Source organism: Porites lutea, chromosome 12 (assembly GCF_958299795.1).
Source record: "Porites lutea chromosome 12, jaPorLute2.1, whole genome shotgun sequence".
Lineage (NCBI taxonomy): Eukaryota > Metazoa > Cnidaria > Anthozoa > Scleractinia > Poritidae > Porites > Porites lutea.
Genome location: NC_133212.1, coordinates 13,550,600 through 13,569,512, shown reverse-complemented (window position 1 = coordinate 13,569,512; position 18,913 = coordinate 13,550,600). Strand labels below are relative to the sequence as shown.

The 18,913-nt window shown below is 37.6% G+C and overlaps 1 protein-coding gene across 1 annotated transcript in view; it reads right to left on the bottom strand.

The window, feature by feature from the left end:
* The window catches only part of LOC140953986 (dihydropyrimidine dehydrogenase [NADP(+)]-like), a 35,375-nt gene that overhangs the window by 6,168 nt on the left and 10,294 nt on the right, over positions 1 to 18,913 (bottom strand). The window contains exons 3-20 of the mRNA XM_073403371.1: positions 18,542 to 18,624; positions 17,363 to 17,450; positions 16,959 to 17,120; positions 15,171 to 15,254; positions 12,780 to 12,892; positions 12,417 to 12,498; positions 12,172 to 12,259; positions 9,596 to 9,703; positions 8,891 to 9,060; positions 8,453 to 8,509; positions 7,957 to 8,010; positions 7,662 to 7,761; positions 7,030 to 7,214; positions 6,212 to 6,427; positions 5,613 to 5,777; positions 4,302 to 4,370; positions 1,621 to 1,704; positions 1,174 to 1,294 (exon numbers count right to left, since the gene is read on the bottom strand). Of these exons, the coding sequence (XP_073259472.1) occupies positions 1,174 to 1,294; positions 1,621 to 1,704; positions 4,302 to 4,370; positions 5,613 to 5,777; positions 6,212 to 6,427; positions 7,030 to 7,214; positions 7,662 to 7,761; positions 7,957 to 8,010; positions 8,453 to 8,509; positions 8,891 to 9,060; positions 9,596 to 9,703; positions 12,172 to 12,259; positions 12,417 to 12,498; positions 12,780 to 12,892; positions 15,171 to 15,254; positions 16,959 to 17,120; positions 17,363 to 17,450; positions 18,542 to 18,624 (2,029 nt within the window). The remainder of the gene's footprint in view (positions 1 to 1,173; positions 1,295 to 1,620; positions 1,705 to 4,301; positions 4,371 to 5,612; positions 5,778 to 6,211; positions 6,428 to 7,029; positions 7,215 to 7,661; positions 7,762 to 7,956; positions 8,011 to 8,452; positions 8,510 to 8,890; positions 9,061 to 9,595; positions 9,704 to 12,171; positions 12,260 to 12,416; positions 12,499 to 12,779; positions 12,893 to 15,170; positions 15,255 to 16,958; positions 17,121 to 17,362; positions 17,451 to 18,541; positions 18,625 to 18,913) is intronic.

The following is an 18,913-nucleotide window of genomic DNA, read 5'->3' as shown; positions in this document are numbered from 1 at the left end:
GAGCCAAGGGGGCTAGGGTTGCTTTAGCCCCCACTTTTTCTAAGATAAAGAGAGGACAGTCGACTCCTTAACCTCCCACCCACCCCAAATTTTAAAATGTTCCGCCCTACTGTAAAAAGAAACACCCAGTTCATGAGTCATAAAGATAAAGACAACGATCACCAGAGATAACATGTTATCATTAGAAGCAAATTTTTCTTTCTTTTCATTGGCCGAGAGCCCACCGCGTGACCTGCAAATAACTGCCTACAAATAATGGTCTGTTCAATTGCAATGTCGTCGAACTGTGTTTGGCTGTTCATGCATAAAAGACAACACGCTTTTCTCCTTCTTGCGACCACTCTTGCGTGAAAATGGCAGATGACTTCGCTTCCCGAGGATATTCATTAAAAAACAAACTCCGTGATCGAATGATAAAACAATTACGGAACTAGGTAATCGAAAAGTACATGTTTCGTGATTTGTCACAGTCTCGCAGATCAGTTTCGAATTCGTCACGGCCGCTGAATAGCTAGGGGCACTGACGACTCATTTATACAGGGTTAGCTTCGACCTCAATTAAAATATTCACAATACCGGCCAGAGGGTGCCTAAATTTGAGTTTAAAACAATAGATTCAGTTGTACACGGGTCTTCTTCTGAGTGGACTTTGTGAATATATTTACATTAGGTCGAGGCTAACCTTGTACAAATGAGTCTTAAGTGCTTCTGTTCAGCGGCCGCGACAAATTTAAAACTGGACTATTATTTGCCTCAGCCTTCGGCTTCGGGCTCGCCACTAACAAATCACGATATTTTGCTCAACCGCGTCCAATAATTGTTAATTATGGGGACAGGCAATTCTTTCCTGACGTTCCCGGTTACACGTATAAAACGTTATTGACAAAGACTAGTGTGGAGAACTAAGGGTTAATTAACTGATGAACGGACCATTCACACTCTAAGGATTGAATTAAACTTTTTAAATATTTCAAGGTGCGTTAATTAAATAGCAGCTCAAAGAAAACAGCAGGAAAAACAGGGTAAGCGTATTTAGGTTTTTTATGTTGTTCGCCTACAGGTATTTTCTTTCAACAACCATAATCTTTTTGTTTTGCATGACCAATTAACTAGTGTGATGATGAAAATATCAGCGTTGTTACATCCATTTTCTTCATTGTCTGGAAGTCCTACCTTCTTTAGCAGCTCTTGCAATGTCCACTATATCTGTAACATTTGGGGTTAATTTAGCAAAAAAAGGAATTTTAATGGCAGCACGCACCCATCGGCAAATGTTACGCACCAATTCAGCATCCTAAAGTGAAAACAAAAATGTTATCATCTGAAGCATAATTACGGTAGTATTGCACGCTTATCCACTTGTGCCAAGTAATGTGAAAAGACTTTCATAAGCTATTAATATGTTAATATCATCATTCCACTGATTTGGAAAAACACGAAAACATTGTCAAAGTAAATAGCATGCAGCAATACGTGCTTTTGGAGTAAATCCAACAGAAACAAATTAGACTTTGCAAGATTCTTTTTTTAATGCAAGAAATAAACAAGACTTGAATGCTAAGCACACGCTGTACATTGGCCATTACAAGCACTAAGAACTGCATGTAATCAACATCATACCTGACCACAAGCCAATCCCATGCCTCTCTCTCCCATACCATGTGGACAGGACAAGTTGAGCTCCACAGCATCTGCACCTGATTCCTGGAGAAAGCAAAATAATACACCCCTGTAAAAAAGCCATTTGTGATTTTTCAATGACCAGTACCGGATCAGGATGTTCCAGTTGTGGATGGTAAAAAGGAGATTGCTGATCAAGCCACTCTGGGACTATTATGTCTACCCATCTTTCCAACCCTCTCCTTAGCCTGTATCGCAGATTACCTAGCTGCGGTTAGTAACGTCTGCAAAACAGCGCCTATATCCTTGCTCTGGGCTCCCAACGGACTCAACAAATAACTGGAAAGGCTTTCCGAATTTTTCTTTGACCTGAATGGCCAGTTGATTTAACAGGCCAATCACGGTAAGTACTCAATTCCTGGCACCCAGGTGGGGGAGCAGAACAAGGATTTTGGCTCTGTTTACCAGACGGACATGACTTGAAGTTTAGGTCCATCTGTAGCGCAGGCCACCCTCTGCTCTCCTCCACATATTATGAATCAAACTGTAAGGCAAGTACTGCTGTGACTGCTGCAACAGCCACTTTTTCTTATCCCCATCATTATTGTTCATTATTGTACTAGAGCACTTCTTTATAATCATCATCATCATAATCATCACATATGGACTACCGAAAGTTTTCTTAAACCACCTACAGCTAGTTCAGAATAGAGCAGCGCGCATCGTAACATTCACCAGATAACACCTAGCTTAATGGACTTACATTGGTTGCGTGTTGAATACCGTATTATTTATAAAATCTTATTGTTAGTATATAAGGCTATCAATGGACTGTCACCAAGTTATATCCAATTTGCTCAGTTTTTGTAGTAGCTCCTATTCTTTGCGTTCTTGCTCGAATAAGTTACTTTAAGTCCCGAGATCTAAGCTAAAGTCTTACGGTGATCGAAGATTTTCTACTGCAGGACCTAAATTATGGAACAGCATACCCGCATCTTTAAGGAATGCCGATTCCTTGAATTCTTTCAAAAAACACTTAATATTTTTCATACTTATACCCGTAGTTGTTAGATTTTTTAGAGTTTTAATATATTTTTTGTAAAGCGCCTAGAACAGTTAATGATATAGACGCTATATAAATAAAGTTAAGTTTATTATAATTTTTTATTATTATCATCATTATCGCCATCATCTGCCATCGTCACCGTTTTCACCATTGTCGTCATCATCATCAGCAGCAGCAGCAGCAGCAGCAGTAGCATTATCATTTCCTTACCCAAAGTAGGGAAGGGGCAGACCAACACTTAGCCTGCGAAGCGCAGACGCATTTCCGGTCGTCGCTTCTCTCTCTCCGAAAAATAGCGTCTGCGACCCCGAGCGACAAAACGATTTCCGTGACGTAAACCTTTTGTTTTGATGTAGGCCAATCAGATCAAAGGATAGAATACAGCTCGAGTGACTCCTCGCGACCTCGCGCGCTGAAGTGTCTTGGATTTGGAGAGAATTACCTGGACAAAATAATCGCTACAGCGAAAGGAAAGCAACATAGCTTAATGACATCGCGCTCAGACTTATTTATTTCAATTTAACCAGCGCTGACAAAAGGTGGTGAATCAATTACACAGACACATCCTTGACTGATTCAGAAATCTCTAACAATCGCTCGTTAATAATTCTAGTATCGCCACAACACAATGATCTGAAATATTATAAACCTGGGCCAGACCCAGCGTGAAATAAATAGTTACAGCAGTAAATAGATCATAGTCAAAATGACATTTCAGCTACGACGCTTCTACTCATCTCACAAAAAACTATGGAAATGAGAACCTTGAAAAGAACATGTATTTAAAGAAATATACCGGAGCAAATATAAAATGCTATCGATCTGATCAAAGTTCTATCTGAACCAAGAAGCAACTACGCATGGGAAATCAATTACCACATGTCCTACCTTTCAAAGATAAAGGATATCTACTAAAAAATATCTAAAACGGCACACGACAAACTATCGAAGAGTTCTCCAAAGCATTCTTTCCTGCCAGGAACCAGAAAGGAACAGAAGCAACAAACGGCATGATGCGTCTACTGTCATTAGGACAGTTATCGTTTCGAATATGATCAAAACAACTACGTCTGATAAATCATTGATTCCGTAGGCAAATAGATGAAAAATATCCTCTAATCTTTTCTTCGATATGAATCCTCTTGATACTTATTTCGTCAATCAGTCCCACAATCCTGGCAAATTAACTTTCGTAAACGCGTCGTTCTGAGAAAAAAGGACGGCTATACACAAGCCACGTCGTCCTTTCAATTTCGACTTGAAAACATATCCATCGCGCACGATCCTGCGAGAAGTCTCGCGAGTTAGTTTCTTGATTTTAAGAGCTAAACCGCGATTGGCTAAAAATGTTTTACGTCACGGAAATCGTTTTGTCGCTCGGGTTCGCAGACGCTATTTTTCGGAGGGAGAGAAGCGACGACCGGAAATGCGTCTGCGCTTCGCAGGCTAACCAACACTCCTTTAGCCTAACTTCTAACTGAGGTTGTGTCTCAGAACTCTCAACAACCCAGCCATTCATAAAGGACCCACTGGTTTGCTTCTTGCAGATGGAATTCTTAACCTTGCTATGTTAACTGTAATTACATGTTTAGTCACAATTCCTCCCAATACAAACCTCTGCCATTTCAGCCAGTTCTGTCCAGTCTTCCTTAGAATAACCACACATGATACTAGCAATCAATATCTGGAAATAGAAGTGCAACACATGCAATCACTCAAATAAAATGTAAACTACTGTGCAGTAATTAATAGTACTATTGCGTTTTGAGTCAGATACTAAACAATGGGAGTCAGAGTCCAAAGCTCAATGAGTATCGTAAGTATCAAACTCCAAATCCATAAAAAACTTGAGTGTCTTCTTTTTATTCAAATATACCATACGCTCTTTAGTCAGATCACCTACCACTGTACACTTGATGTGCATGCCTGTTTAAGGTTGTTGTTCTCGTTATTGTTGTTGCTGTTGTTTACATTGTAAAGTGCTATGAGCTCAGGATAATGAGTGCTATATAAAAAAGTTATTATTATCATATACATAGAGGATATTACACGGTGGCGTGAACATATGAATTTTACTTTTCGAGTGGCAAAACAATATTTTACGAACGAGCGCAGCGAGTGAGTAAAATATTGTTTTGGCATAGAGAAAATAAAATTCATATCTTCAACCTGCCGTGTAATGTTCTTTTTATTATATAGACAAAAAGACATTAATAAAATAATAGAGGGAAATTACCAAAATTACGTCATGGATAAACTCACGTGTGAGATTATGGAAAATAAACCACTCAGGTCCCGGAAGTACTTTTTATGAATTTTATGAGTGGTATATTTCCCAGTAAAACACGCGTGTCTATATAATAATAATAATTATTATTATTGTTTGCAGTTGCTAGTACATAATTCACTAACTAAAAGCACTACTGCATGTGTCCCGAGCTCCATTAAGAGTTCAGGGCTCAATCAATCATTTGCATAAAAAATAACAATTATATAGCAATGCTTATCGCTATGGGGAGGCGTGTGTGGCCGAGTGGTTGTCAGTAGCAATAATCCTAGGCATGCCTCATGCTGAGGAAAACGCGATAAGCTCCTGCCATTTGGGAATTTGGCTTGTGTCCGCCTTTACTTTACCTTAAGATAACTATAAAATTGAATAGATAATGTAAGAGTAACGTTACATTAAATTTCATATCATCATCCACATTACTATACAAACTCACAAAGTGACCAGTTCCTAGTTGGCTTGACAGCTCAAAGGTTAAGAGCATTGCACTGGTATCGCAGAAGGCCTGGTTTCAAACTCAGTTCAATAAAGAAATTTTTCAAGTATCCTTTTTGCTTAACTGCTTATTTAACTTCCTATACACATCATTTAAAAGAATATTAAAATAATGTATGCAATTTCCAAAGGAAAGCTACATACCTTGTCTGGAAAATCCTTCTTCAGTTCAGTAACAGATCTGCACCAGTATGCTGCAGTCTTCTCGCTGATCAGCTCAATGTTCAGGAAAGCACCTTGGCCAGGACCAAACAAGTGACCTGATGTGGTCCCACGTACAATACGAGGAGACACATTGGTTACAATATCCTGGAAATTATAACAAAAGATAGCTACACATTTTAAAAAACTGGATTTCCAGCTTTTAGCATACAGTAAAATTTAAAAACAATAATAATGATAAAAATACAACTCTGAACTGCAATACATCAGCAATGTTTTCTCAAATGCAAAACATTTCTACGTACTACGTGATTCACTGATTTTTGTCCTAATTTAGATATGCAAGGGCAAACTAACGAGCATAGATACAGGAGAGAAATAAAGACAAGGTGAAAGTTACCCAGATTTTATAAACTGTTGGACAAAGGAATTCAGAATACAAGTCCACAACAACAATTTGAATACACGCTTTCTGAACCTCAAGGAACAGTTCAATTTTTTTTCTCTTTCAACCAATGACAAAAGTTATTATAACGTGAATGACTCCAAGTGAACCAACGTCATTTGGCTAGGTCAAGTACCTTGTCAAGAGCAAATGTCTTGGTTACAGCAAATCCCCAACCAGCTTCAAAGCCTCGTCTGATCATAGCTGCACTGGTGGTGGGAGGGGCACTTGCTAAACCAAACGGATTTTCAAATTTTAATCCACATATTTCCACACTTAAGTCCACATTATCTATTTCAGAGTAAAACTTGGGAAGACTTGGTTCTTTGGGTACAGGCAAGCCATGTCGTGACTACAATAGGAAACAAAACAAAAGAGCAGTTTCCTTGTGTTGCAAAATGCTCTGATCTCTGCTCAACAATTTGAAAGCACTTAGAATGCATTTAATAGTCAAAGGTTCAAACTGTTGATTAGCCAGAAATTTAAAACCAGGGTTACCACTCTTGCTGAACCAATAACTTACCAATCTGGGTTATCGATGATAGTTACAGTGTAAAACATACAAATATGACAAAGGGCTGTCATTAAGAGCCAAGGGCCAGGGATTTCCCGCGGCTGCTATGTACAAGACCCACGGCTACTTTCATAGGAAAATAGAAGAAAAATAGAACCAAAAGAATTTAATCCCTAGCTGTTTGATTCCCCGCCTACTTGTTGTATTTACCCGGGAACTTGAAATCTTAGTGACAGTCCTGTATATGGGATGGAACCTCAATAAAATTAATGCTCCCACTGTTTGAAACACATTATTTCCTAGTCCCTTTTGGCACTGTATTTTATCAGGGTTCCACTGTACTAAATGAGCGACAATTAACAAAAAAAAAAATAGGAAAGCTTAGATAAACTACAAATGGGAGTGTATGCTTTAAGCTAACTTAAGAACATGACCCAAACCTGTAAATATTTATGCATATGCCAAGCAGCCTGTTTGCCATCATTAGTACTCTCCACAGTAGTGTTAGCTACTCCAGCGACATCTCCTCCACAAAACACTCCTGGCTCACTACTTCTCATGGTATCTGGGTCCACTTCAGGCAAGCCCCACTTGTTGAACTTCAGTGGTGCTAAGGCTTTGATAACTAGAAAGCAAGAAACCGTATTATGTCACTTCCTTAAGTAAAAACAAAACACTTGTAGGACATTATAATAGACCAAACTTTCCTAGAATCAACCTGGAAGATGTGGTTCGATCTTTTCATGAACCTCTCTTAATAAGAAAAAAATGGTCTTTACATGTATGACCATACCACTTTAGGAAAAATAATTCTTAAGTCAGATATACTCGCCTCTTAACAAATTTCTATTTTTAAAAGTACTATCAATCAATACGGCACAAAATAAATGTCACAGACTGTGGTAACAAGTAAATGGCTGCTCCTGGATCCATAGCAGTTAGGGGAATTGAGGGTCCTGAAGTATATCAATAGGATTGTGATCATGCAATGTTGCACAGTACACTGTACTCACTCATCTGATGAGCTTAACTTCTTTTACAATGAGATCCATGCATAACTTTGGGGACTTACCATCACTGTCACTGAGGGTGGAGCCAAAAGCTGAAATTACAAAGTTTGCTTTTATCTTCAGTGTCTGTTCTTCATCCTCAATCCAAGTTCCATCCTCCAGCTAAAAGAAAAAAAATGTGCCATATTGAACAATTTCTTGAAGGCGGTATTTTCTTTTACACAGGCACGATTAATCCTGAATTGAATAAATACTCTTTAACCGAAATTATTGGTTATTTTGTTGGTTCTTTAATTCTGAAAGTTTCATATTTAAATCTCAGTAGACATCACTTACTACAGCTGACAAAATACAAACCTGCTCGGTCTTATAGAATTCCATTGAACAAATTTTTCCATCCTTAACATGGACCTAACAAAACAAAATACACTTAAATTACACAACAGTTGACTGCATGCAGGAGTCTGCACTTACATTGATTTCTGTCAGCAGAATTTATCGACCCGTGTTGGCAACAATTTGATTTTGTGCTGGCCTGGCTCATCTGTTCTCTTGCAGGTAGCTTTTTAAATGCTTTGTGAATAAACATTGAAAAGACAAAACCTAAGTACTAGCAATTAATTTGCTTAAGACATTAATTAAAAAGCAATACCCACATACTAATCTTAAAAAAATGCCTAAAATTTCTGTTATTGATGACCATTGCTCTTAAAACCCAACAGCAAGTCAATGGAAGTTTCTCTAAGCCAATCACATTGTCACTCTTGACCACCACAAAATTAATATGTATGGACAAAACTGTAATGGAATTAAAGCTCACAGGTATTATCACTAAACTACTTTTTTTTTTTACCTTTTTTGGTGAAAGAAATGGCAAGAACTCACACTTCTCTTCAACTGCCAACTGCATCTAAAAGTGTACAAAATAATGCTCTCAAACTCAAAACCTATGAACACCTGAGATATTTGAGGAATGTTTCTTGTGTTGTGATCAACCACTACAAAGATCAGGACAAGTGCTGGGCAACCATAATACCACAAACGTATTAGCACTTAAGGCTTTAATTTGTTTTCTCCTTGTAACACAATAAATTCCAGTTTACAGCTTGTGAGTTTCACAATCATGATCTACCAATAATAAGAAAATAACCAGCTACACTGTATGATGTAGATTTAGGAGAATCATAAATCCCCTTTAATGTACTTTTCTGGTCAAATGAAGCCCTTTTCCAACCTATATATGGGATGAAGGTTTTTACAAAATAATGGCAATCACTGGAAGGAAACTAACCTCTTCTGGGACAGCTCTTATGTTGGTGAATCCCTTCCTAAATATAACAAACACTTTCCGAGCTCCACAACGAAGTGCTGAGGTGCAGCAATCAAAAGCAGTGTCTCCGCATCCAAGAACAATGACATTTCCAAACAATTCTGGTAACTTTGACTTGCATGAGCACATACCTAGAAAATAACAAATCAACAGTTTCTAACAACCTCTTCTGATCAGTAACATTATCAGCACCTTGGTCATCAAACTCAAAACCATTAATAAATCAGTAACTTTTGACAATTAGGTTACTTCTGTCCGGTACTGTATTTTAAGGCATTGTTGTTAGCTCTGCCCACTTTTAACTTCTGCCTCAAAATACATCCTTTGCCCCAGGCAAAAATCAGAAGAAAAATAAAAATGGAAAACAATCTGTGGCATCGTTTATTACAAGTTTTCCCTTTTTGTTTTATTCTTAGACAAACTTGGCGTGTTATGCACTTTAAGAGAAGGTTGCAAACCAGCTCGTAGTGTTTGATTATCATTTTTAAGGCCTGTCTAAACAAATGATTTAAGCTTAATGAGCACAGGAAACCTAATGTGCAAACCACTGTAATGCAAGCATGATTGAGCACTGCTTGTCGAGATTGTGTGTATGCTCGCATCATACCAGTTAAATTCACCTACAGCACAAGAATGCAAGCACAACTAGAGGTACATGTAACTTACCTGCCTTACTAGCTGTGGATACTATTGGCAGGAAGTCTTTGGAAGTGTAGAACCCACTATGAATATTCAGCCCATCAAAAACAGGTGATAGTTTGGGTTGAGGAAGACCTAACGAACAGAAAGCATCTGTGTTCATCATAAAGCTTTGCACAAACATAGTTATAACATTGCAGTATCCTTTATTGTTATTCATTTATCCTATCAGTCAAAGTGGGTTGTTTGTTTGTGTGCACAATTAATTGCAAGCACATTTAATTTATCATGTTTACTCAATTCATTGAACTATGCAGCTGGTTCATCATTTATCCGTTTGTATTGACTTTCAGTATCCATTAATAATGTTTTCCTGACTAATTTGCCTTAGCTTGTCAGTTACAGTGCTAATTCCATTGTGGGTGACTCCACAAATATGTTCTACAACTGGTATCCCTGTGATGACAAGTTACAACATACAGCCAATGTACAGTCAGATATTTTCAGCATTAAAAATTTGCCATCTGTTCCCTTCCAATAGACTTGTTTATGATCAGATTTAATACAGGACTGGAAAAAAGGTAAATTTTAATGTCCCCAATCATCAGTTTTTTTTAGCTCAAATCATCATTTGTATAGGCATTAACCCAATATATGTCCAGGTACCTCAGGGGGTTCATTAAGCATCGGAGATTAGAGAATTCACCGTTTACTACGCAGAATTCTCTGGCTAATATTTAGTAGCCTAAGCACGGTTGTCAAAAGTAGCCGGCTGCCAGCGAAAATCACCACCTACTTGGTTAGTATCGGCCGGCTACTCTGCTTGGCATTTCTTTACAGATGGCATTTTTTAAATAAAATATCCCTCCGGCTGGACTGGCCACTTACTTTGACAACTCAGCCGTCTACCTTAAGGTATCAGCCACCCTTAAAATTGCCATTTTTCCATATTTGAGGTTTCAACGTTTTCAAATAGGTATGCTTGAGAGTTTTCTTTTAAAAAAAAAATCAGAAGAAAATATTATTTCTGTCGAAAGATATCGGGGGTAAAAGATTTTTTCTCGTAAATTATCTTTATTGATTGTTGACAAGATCTGTCATACCCGTGTCATATGTCAATTAACTTGCCTGTGAACTAGTAACGTGATACCGAGTGCGTGCTTCGACACAACACGTGCAAAATTAATTGTCTTCGGGTTGTTTATAGCCTTTAGTATTATTCTCTGTGGATATTTAGCGTTTGCTTCGGTAAAAATGTAGCCTCCCACGCAGGCGTTTTTAGGGGAGCTCGAGCTCCCCTAAAAAGGCCTGTGTGGGAGGCTAGTAAAAATGCCGCCAAAAAAAAGAAAAGGTCGTGTCCGTTTTCGTCATCGAAACCGAGAGCGAAAAAGAAATCGAAGAGCGAGTTTGACAAAGAATGGGCCGCAAAATTGGCAGAGAGCGATAAGGGCTCATTTTATCAGCAAGAGAGGTGGCTCGAGGAGTTGGATATTCAGAAAAGCGAAAATGCTGCAGTTACTGAGAGTGCAAGCTGCTCCAAAATCCAGCTTGAAGAACCAGAAAAAAGAAAGCCAATTAAGCTCATCGACCCCATCTGCTGATGGAACGTGGAAAACAATAAGCGGTCGAGCTATCGTATCGAGCGAAAAGCTGCTTGAGAAACTGGACAAGTCTGTATCTTGTCGATTTTGCCAGGGAAGAGTCCAAGTCATGGAAAATGTAGCGACTAAGCATGGACTTGGTTCTACCTGGTGAATCCAGTGCAAGAATGAAAGCTGTCCATCGCACAAGACAAATAATAATTATTCTGTTTTTAATTCTTCCGAGAAGAGAAGACAGTTTGAAATAAACCGGGCCTCAGTTCTTGGCCTTCGAGCAATCGGTGGTGGACATTCGGCGGCTTCAAACTTTTTTAGTTTCCTTGGCCTGGCGCCAATCAACAAAAATGCCTAGGCGGATCATACAAAAAAGATCGAAGGAGAGGCAAAACTTTTGCTCGAGAAAGAATTAAACCGTGCTTCTCGTGGTGTAAAAGAGTGGAAGTTTTCCAATGGAGAAGTAAACTGTTCACTTGCTTGCCGCGAAAGTTTGTTCCTGTTACATGTTACCTGTCAAAGTCCTATTGTTAGAGAAAATTGATCCCTCTCTGATATCAATCAGAATAAACATTTAGGTGTTATAATCTCATTCCAGGTAGGATGCCGCCAAAAATGTATTTTCTATTTTATCTCCGAACGCAAATTTTGCCGATCGATTTTTTCAGGTTACAATTTTTTAATCTAGATTGATTCTCAATTTCCTTTGTCTTCTAGGGCTAGGAGAGAAAGGAAATTGAGAATCCACCTAGGTTAAATCAAAATTGACCTGAAATCAAATTGGACCAGTAACATACATAATTATACACTGTAACTCTGTCAAGCTGACACCAGAGGTTGGCCGGTCTTGGGATCTAGCTACACTGGTCTCCTTGTAAGTTTAAGTTTTTACTCCTGATCACGCAAAATGAACACCTCATAACAACAAGGATCTGGAGGGAGATCATGCCCAAGGATCCTTAGCTTAAAGAAAGTTCATTCAGTCCTAAGTGCTACAGGTTTACTCACCAATACCAACAAATATGCTCTCATATCCTTTCTCCCTCAGAGAATTAATTGATAGGCCATTCTTGCCCAAAGGTTTACCAAGCTCAATCTAAACAAATAATGAAATAAATCAGATACATTTTGCATCCTTTGTGTTTTTCTTGTGATGATCTCCAGTGTGTGTATATTATTTCCAGTTTCTGTTCCAAATATCGATGTCAAGATAACAGTGAGCATAATTATATGTCATGTGTATTACACTGTACCTTCACCCCAAGATCCTTCATAAGCTCCACTTCAAAATTGACTGCATCGTATGGAAGCCTATACTGAGGAATCTCAGAAGAGCTATTGACAGAACAACACAGATGATTACTTGTTAATTACTTGACACATGAAATCACAAAAGCAATAATGCACCCTTATCATCAGGTCTTAGTTGTTTACCTTCCTTGCATACACCCTACAGATCTTAAAATAAACTTTCACTGCCAAGATTAACAAACTGAAAGCTACAATAGGTTGAAATGACCCTATGGCAAACTACACATTTCAGTACTTAGTAAAGATGATAGATACTTCAGTTAAAAGTATTTTGGGCTTAATTAATTAATCAATTAATTAATTACCTCAAGCCACCAATGAAATTCTCCTTCTCGAAAATTGTTAGGTTGGTGTAACCAAGACGAGCTAAAAATGTTGCACAACTGATGGATGCTGGACCACAGCCAATGAGTGCCACCTGACAAAAGAATAAGCTAAAAGATGTATGACCAAGGTAATCAGCATCAGTCAGAGCACTTGAACTTCAAGTTTCAGTTTTAAGTAACCAACAGCACTCATTACCACCTCACAGCAGCATCCTTGTAATTGTAATTTGTTTACAAATAAAGCACTTACATGTACAAAGTAGGAGTTCTTAAAAAATGTTTTAACCTTGTCAGTGCATTCCAGATTGAATTGGAATTTGGAAGTGTCTGTTTTTGAAGAGAGGGAAAACCAGGAGTACCTGGAGAAAACCACTCAGAGCAAGGGAGAGAACCAACAACAAACTCAGCCCACATAATGGCACTCATGTCCGGATTTGAAACCCAGGTCACATTCACTTGGTGGGACTGGTGAGTGCTCTCACCACTTCTCTGGACACCTGGCTCTTCACTGTGATTTACCATTGTATTGATAACTAAATAACGCTACTAATAGCCTGCAATCATGCCGTCTCCCTTTATCTCTGTCATCAGTTTTTGGGATGAGGGCATGATACAATCCTTCCAAAGATCACATGCAAAAAAGCCAGAATTTGGACTTGTTTCTGGGATAGGAAACAATAGAGATGACTTGCGCTGTTCCTATTAGCCAAAATGCCGCCATCCGTTAGTTGCTGCTGTTTGCATTTTTGCTTGCGCAAGGAGCAGTGAATACACATGCGAGTTCATTATGAAATTTCTGCCAGCTCAGTTTTCTTTAGCCTCCCACGCAGGAGCGTTTTTAAGGGAGCTCATTTTTCATCCCTCCCCACAAACGCCTGCTCAACCGAAAACAACATTTCTTTCCCACTGTTTTATTTGCATGGTATACGCGACCAATCAACAGTTGTGAAATGAAGTGTTGATAGGCAAAACATGACTTAAAGGTGACCATAGAATTACCGTTTTCCTTCTTTTCTTTCCTTCGCTAAGGATATGCAATGCATGGAGTACTCTAAAATTTGACTAAATCTTACTTTTGTCACTCTGAATCTAGCATAATATTTATTAGAGGAGGGAAGCTTTCCCAGTGTTTCATGCAGATCAAGTAATTATCAGATTACTCTGAGGTCAAGGTCAACTTTCCAGAATCTGGAAAGTACAATGTGACTGGCTAAGCTTGGGAAAGGAATGTTGTCTTCCGTTGAGCAGGCGTTTGTGGGGAGGGATGAAAGACGAGCTCCCCTAAAAAACGCCTGTGTGGGAGGCTAGGTTTTCTTGAATTTGAAGAATGTTCTAAATAGAAATTTGATCCATTGAAATATTTTCCATCTCATTGTATACTTAAAAGGTGCCATCAAAAATTCACCAATCATTTGAATGCAATTTGTTACCAGGTACAAGTTACAGAAGTGACAAACGGATTCACTTTTCAAATAATCAATTCTTGAATGGAATCTTGACCTGGTTTGGACTGTAATTCCTCCGTCAGAAACCTGCGAATTATTCTGAGCAATCTTCGCTTTCACAACACCTTTTAGTTTGTGAAGTATGGTGCACCAGCCTAAAATTTTTTTCCCTGCTTTTGGCACAGAACGAAGTCAACAAACTTTTACCAGTAAATTCTTTATTATTTGTAGCTGTTAATAAAAGTACAGCAGATCCAGCAGGCAGTATAATTTTCATTTAAAAAAATAAACACTTAAAATTTTTTTTAGGAAGCGCCATATGAACATGAACATACTTAAAAATTTTATTTTCTTTAAAATTAATTTCAAAAGAAACATCATTCGTGCCAAAATTTGATTTCCATATACTGATTGGCTAATAACATGACAGGTCAAGTAGACGTTAGATTATGTAAATTAGGGGGCAGTTTACAGCTTGTTAAATGAAAGTATCAGGTGTTCTCAAGCCATGCACCTTTGCACCTTTCAGTGATTTTGTTGAAAATAGTCATGGTGAGGCCCGGGACTCATCTTATACAAAATCATGAGTTCCAGTCCATAACCAATGAGTCCCAGTTCAAAAAAACAAGGAGTCATGCTTGGGCCTTTATGTAACCAGAAAATTTAATCTGGAGAGAGATGCCAAAGCTCTTTACTACAGTTTACTGAAATTAAAATATAGTCCTTCTACATACATGTGTTTAAAGCACAAAAAAGAACAACATGCAGCCACAGAAATCACACGAACAGGATATTCTACCAAAAAATCTTCAAATTGATTGATCGTTCTTTGTGTCCTACGGGACACATGCCATGAATTTTTTTCCATCTTTGGAGATTATCATGAGTCAGGGACACAGGACGCAAAGGTAACAATATCACTGACCTTTGTGTGGTAGCTTTCTGGAAGTTGATCTGCAGGGGGTAATGAGGGGTCACGGATTTGACCAATCCTCATACTCTTGAAAATCTGAAATATAACAAAATGAAACCATGCATTGTTTACTTATTTCTCCTCTAAAAGCCTCTGAAATAAGTTTTATCACACTTTCTATACAAAGGTATAGTGGTAATCATAAACCTCATTACTACAAATTAACCCATTCACGCCTGGTAATTTTGCAGAAAATCGCATTTTGAAGCTAGTTGAGCAGTTTTCTAGTCATTGCCTGGCTTTATTAAGAGCTAAAACTTACCACAAAGCTCTACTTGCAGGTTGCCATTTTGTGGCCTTCTGATCCACATGCAAAATATCAGCTTGTGAAATATTCGGGCATGCACAGAAAGAAAAATTTTGAGTTTAAAGGTGACAAAGCAGTCTTGACTTTTTCTTTTCACTTTCTTTCTCTCCCTCTTCTTTCACTTTTCTTGCCTTTTTGTCTCTTGCTGGGCATTTAGAAGGCTTCATTTTGGTGGGCAAAGTTTTCGGGAAAGCTTTTACCCTTTTATTTTAGGATTCAATGAAAGGAAAGGTAGGAGGCACGGGTAGTGAAACACGTTTTTCACAGAAATTTTCTTGTCACTGTTACATGGTTTTCTGCCTTGTTCCCTGGTCTCCTTGACTGAATCGTGCTCATTCTGGTATGGTTTGAAAAATCTTTTGAACGTGCACAAGTTAGCAGAGTCCTTGGCCATTAAAACCGATGATGTCACAAGCGGTGGAAGGGACCTGGATCCGCACGGGCGGTTATGGGCGGTTCAGAGGTAAATTAGTTAAATGATGCAGCTACCATGACACCACTAGGATTCAACCACTGACCAAAGAAGTTTGAATTAAAAAAAAGGGACTATAGAACATAATTAAGCAGAATCAAAGAAAATGAACTGGCAATGGGCAAAATTCATTCACAAAGAGAGAAGTAAAATTCTGCTGAACATTTCTGGGCTCAAAGCCAGAGCAAAACTGGATCTCTGCAGGAATTAGTCAGACAAATTTTTGGCATAAAATACACTAAATTTGGCAACTTTGTAAACCCTGATATCCCCTCATGGAATGAAATATGAAATGCATAATTGTAGAAAAACATGTACGATGTAGAGGAGTTAGTTATCTGCCACGGCTCCACCTCCTCAATCTGCATATTTCTCCACGTCATACGAAAGCTGAGTCTAATAACATTATTTTATTATTCATTCAACATTATTCTCAGCTTAAAAAAATGCTTGCCTGAACCTAAGCCAAGTTCCAGGTGCTGTTCCATGTACTAAGTCAATATAATTATTGCATTATTCTATTGCGTGAAGTTTATTACACCCATGTGCATTATTGTGAAAGGGCTAGCGATCGTTGTTGTGTTCTTTGTGATGTACAATGTAACACAAGGTTTGCTATTCACTTGATACATGTATTATGGTGCACCAGCCCAAGTTCCCTTATCCCATTTGCCTGTTCTAGACAGTTTCAAGATGACAGCAGCTGTCACCATCTATCAACTGGACCATCTGCACTCCATAATAATTCATGGTGCACTCATTTTAATCAAGCCATTCAGTTTATGTAAAATTAATGTTAATTGCTTGATTTGATTTCCAGAAAATATGGATCATGCTGCCAGAGAGGGGAATTTCATTTGGTCTTCCCCTTCTAAGATTTTCAATTCCAATTAATGGGGGTTTGGAAATTAATAATTACCTTCTACTTATTTTTAATGTATTGTGAAGGTTACATATGTACCTCTGTTGCAAACTGCTGTAAACCACCAATATTAATGGGTCCTTCTTCGGAGGCATACAAATTACAACCTCCAACGCACAAGTCACTTGTAGGACATACCATACCACAGGTCAAGCCAACAGGATTGTCACTAAAGATCGCCTTAGCAGCACCATAATAGTTCTGTACAGCAGGGAATAAGATGGTTAAATTTTCATAATTGCAAATTAATGTAACTACAGTGTATAATCCATTGATGACCCTTTCCTGAATTTTTTTTTGTCTTTTGGTCATTTTCTATTAAAACCTGTTACATCAGCCACACTTAAATTTAAGTGGTTCACAGTCAAAAAACTCTGAAATTTATAATAAAACTTTGACTAATTACACCTGTGAAAGAAGGGAATTCTTATATGAAAACATACCTTGTTAGCAATACTAGTTATAAATGCCTTGATGTCCAGCTGTGTGGGACAGCTCTTCTGACAGGGTGCATCAGCACATTTAAGACATCTGCAATATTATTGGTTACAAAAACAATTTTTTATAGACTGAGTTACTTTTGGGAAAAATAAATTTATACAATAACAACAACAACTGTATTAAGATGAAATACATAAAACATTATGTGCACTACCTACATTAATTATAAGCAAAAGCTATTTGAGGCAGGCAGTGTGGGGACAAGTACATTTTAAGACATTTTACAAGGAAAATAAAAGAGATTTACAACATCAAGGAAAACAGGCAACTAGAATAATAATACGAATGAATATTATATGTAAATAGGTATATAAATAAAAGTTACAATACACTAGATAAAAAATGATGCTTTTTTAAATTCATTAATAAGGGTGTCTATATCAGAATAACTCTCCAGTCTTTAAAGACCGAGTAGTTGTAATGATAGAATTAGATTGTGTATTATTTTGTTTCTTAAATTTTATTATTTTATTATTTTGTCACACACAATGAATTACAAGCAGAATAAAAACGATAATAAATAGGTTAATTAACACTAAATTTAAAATTTGTACATTACTTGGGAGGGGTGACTGTGGCGGGGAAATCTCCGAGAAGCCGAGTATGCTTTGGGAGGTTTCTCAAATTCTCAGCAATACTATTTAATTATTAACAACATAATCCCATTGGACCATCATTGGTTAATATTACCCAGATCAGGGTAGTGATACGTCATCAGTATGGATTTTCTGCGATTGTTCCTCATGTGTCATTTTTTTCAGGCTACAAATTTATCCATTTTAAGTTGTTTAGTTGAAACCTTGGACTTATTGACAGTTCTGTATATTATCTATAGTTGAACTGTAACTTCCAAAACAAAATGTTGGTGACACAGAAAAAAAAAATGGAGTAACAAAAATCATTTGGCTAACATGTTTTAGATTTTAAATTTTAATCATTGACTTAAATATTATGTGTATGTATTTGTATGTGTCAATAAAAAGCCATAATACGTACTTTATAGGGTAGAGGTTTCAGAGGGGCTTTATATCAAAACTTTATGATAACTGCATAAAACTACAAATCAGAGTAATGTATGGTTGTGTAAAAAAATATTTACTAAATATATTTGCCCTATTTACCTCGCAGCCTCTCGCAGAGCTGCTCTTTCACTCAGTGTTGTGTGCTTTACATCATCAAAGTTATTGGTAAGACTTTCACAACTCTATAACACAATCAATATATGCATGTCAACTGCTGCAGGCTTCAGCATTGCTGAGAGTTAAATAGACAGTTGGAGCATGATTACGTCAAAATTTGACTCTGTCTAGCATACAGTGTTTGTATAGAAGAACTTGATTGTACTTAATTAAAATTAGACTGCCACAGTCTGTCTCATTAGTTGTTAAAAATAAACGATTATAGAAAAAAACACACACTCGTGAAAAAAGAAGAAAAAACAACTCATTTGACATCAATACCTTCCATTTTGATGTATTATAATATTTATTGCA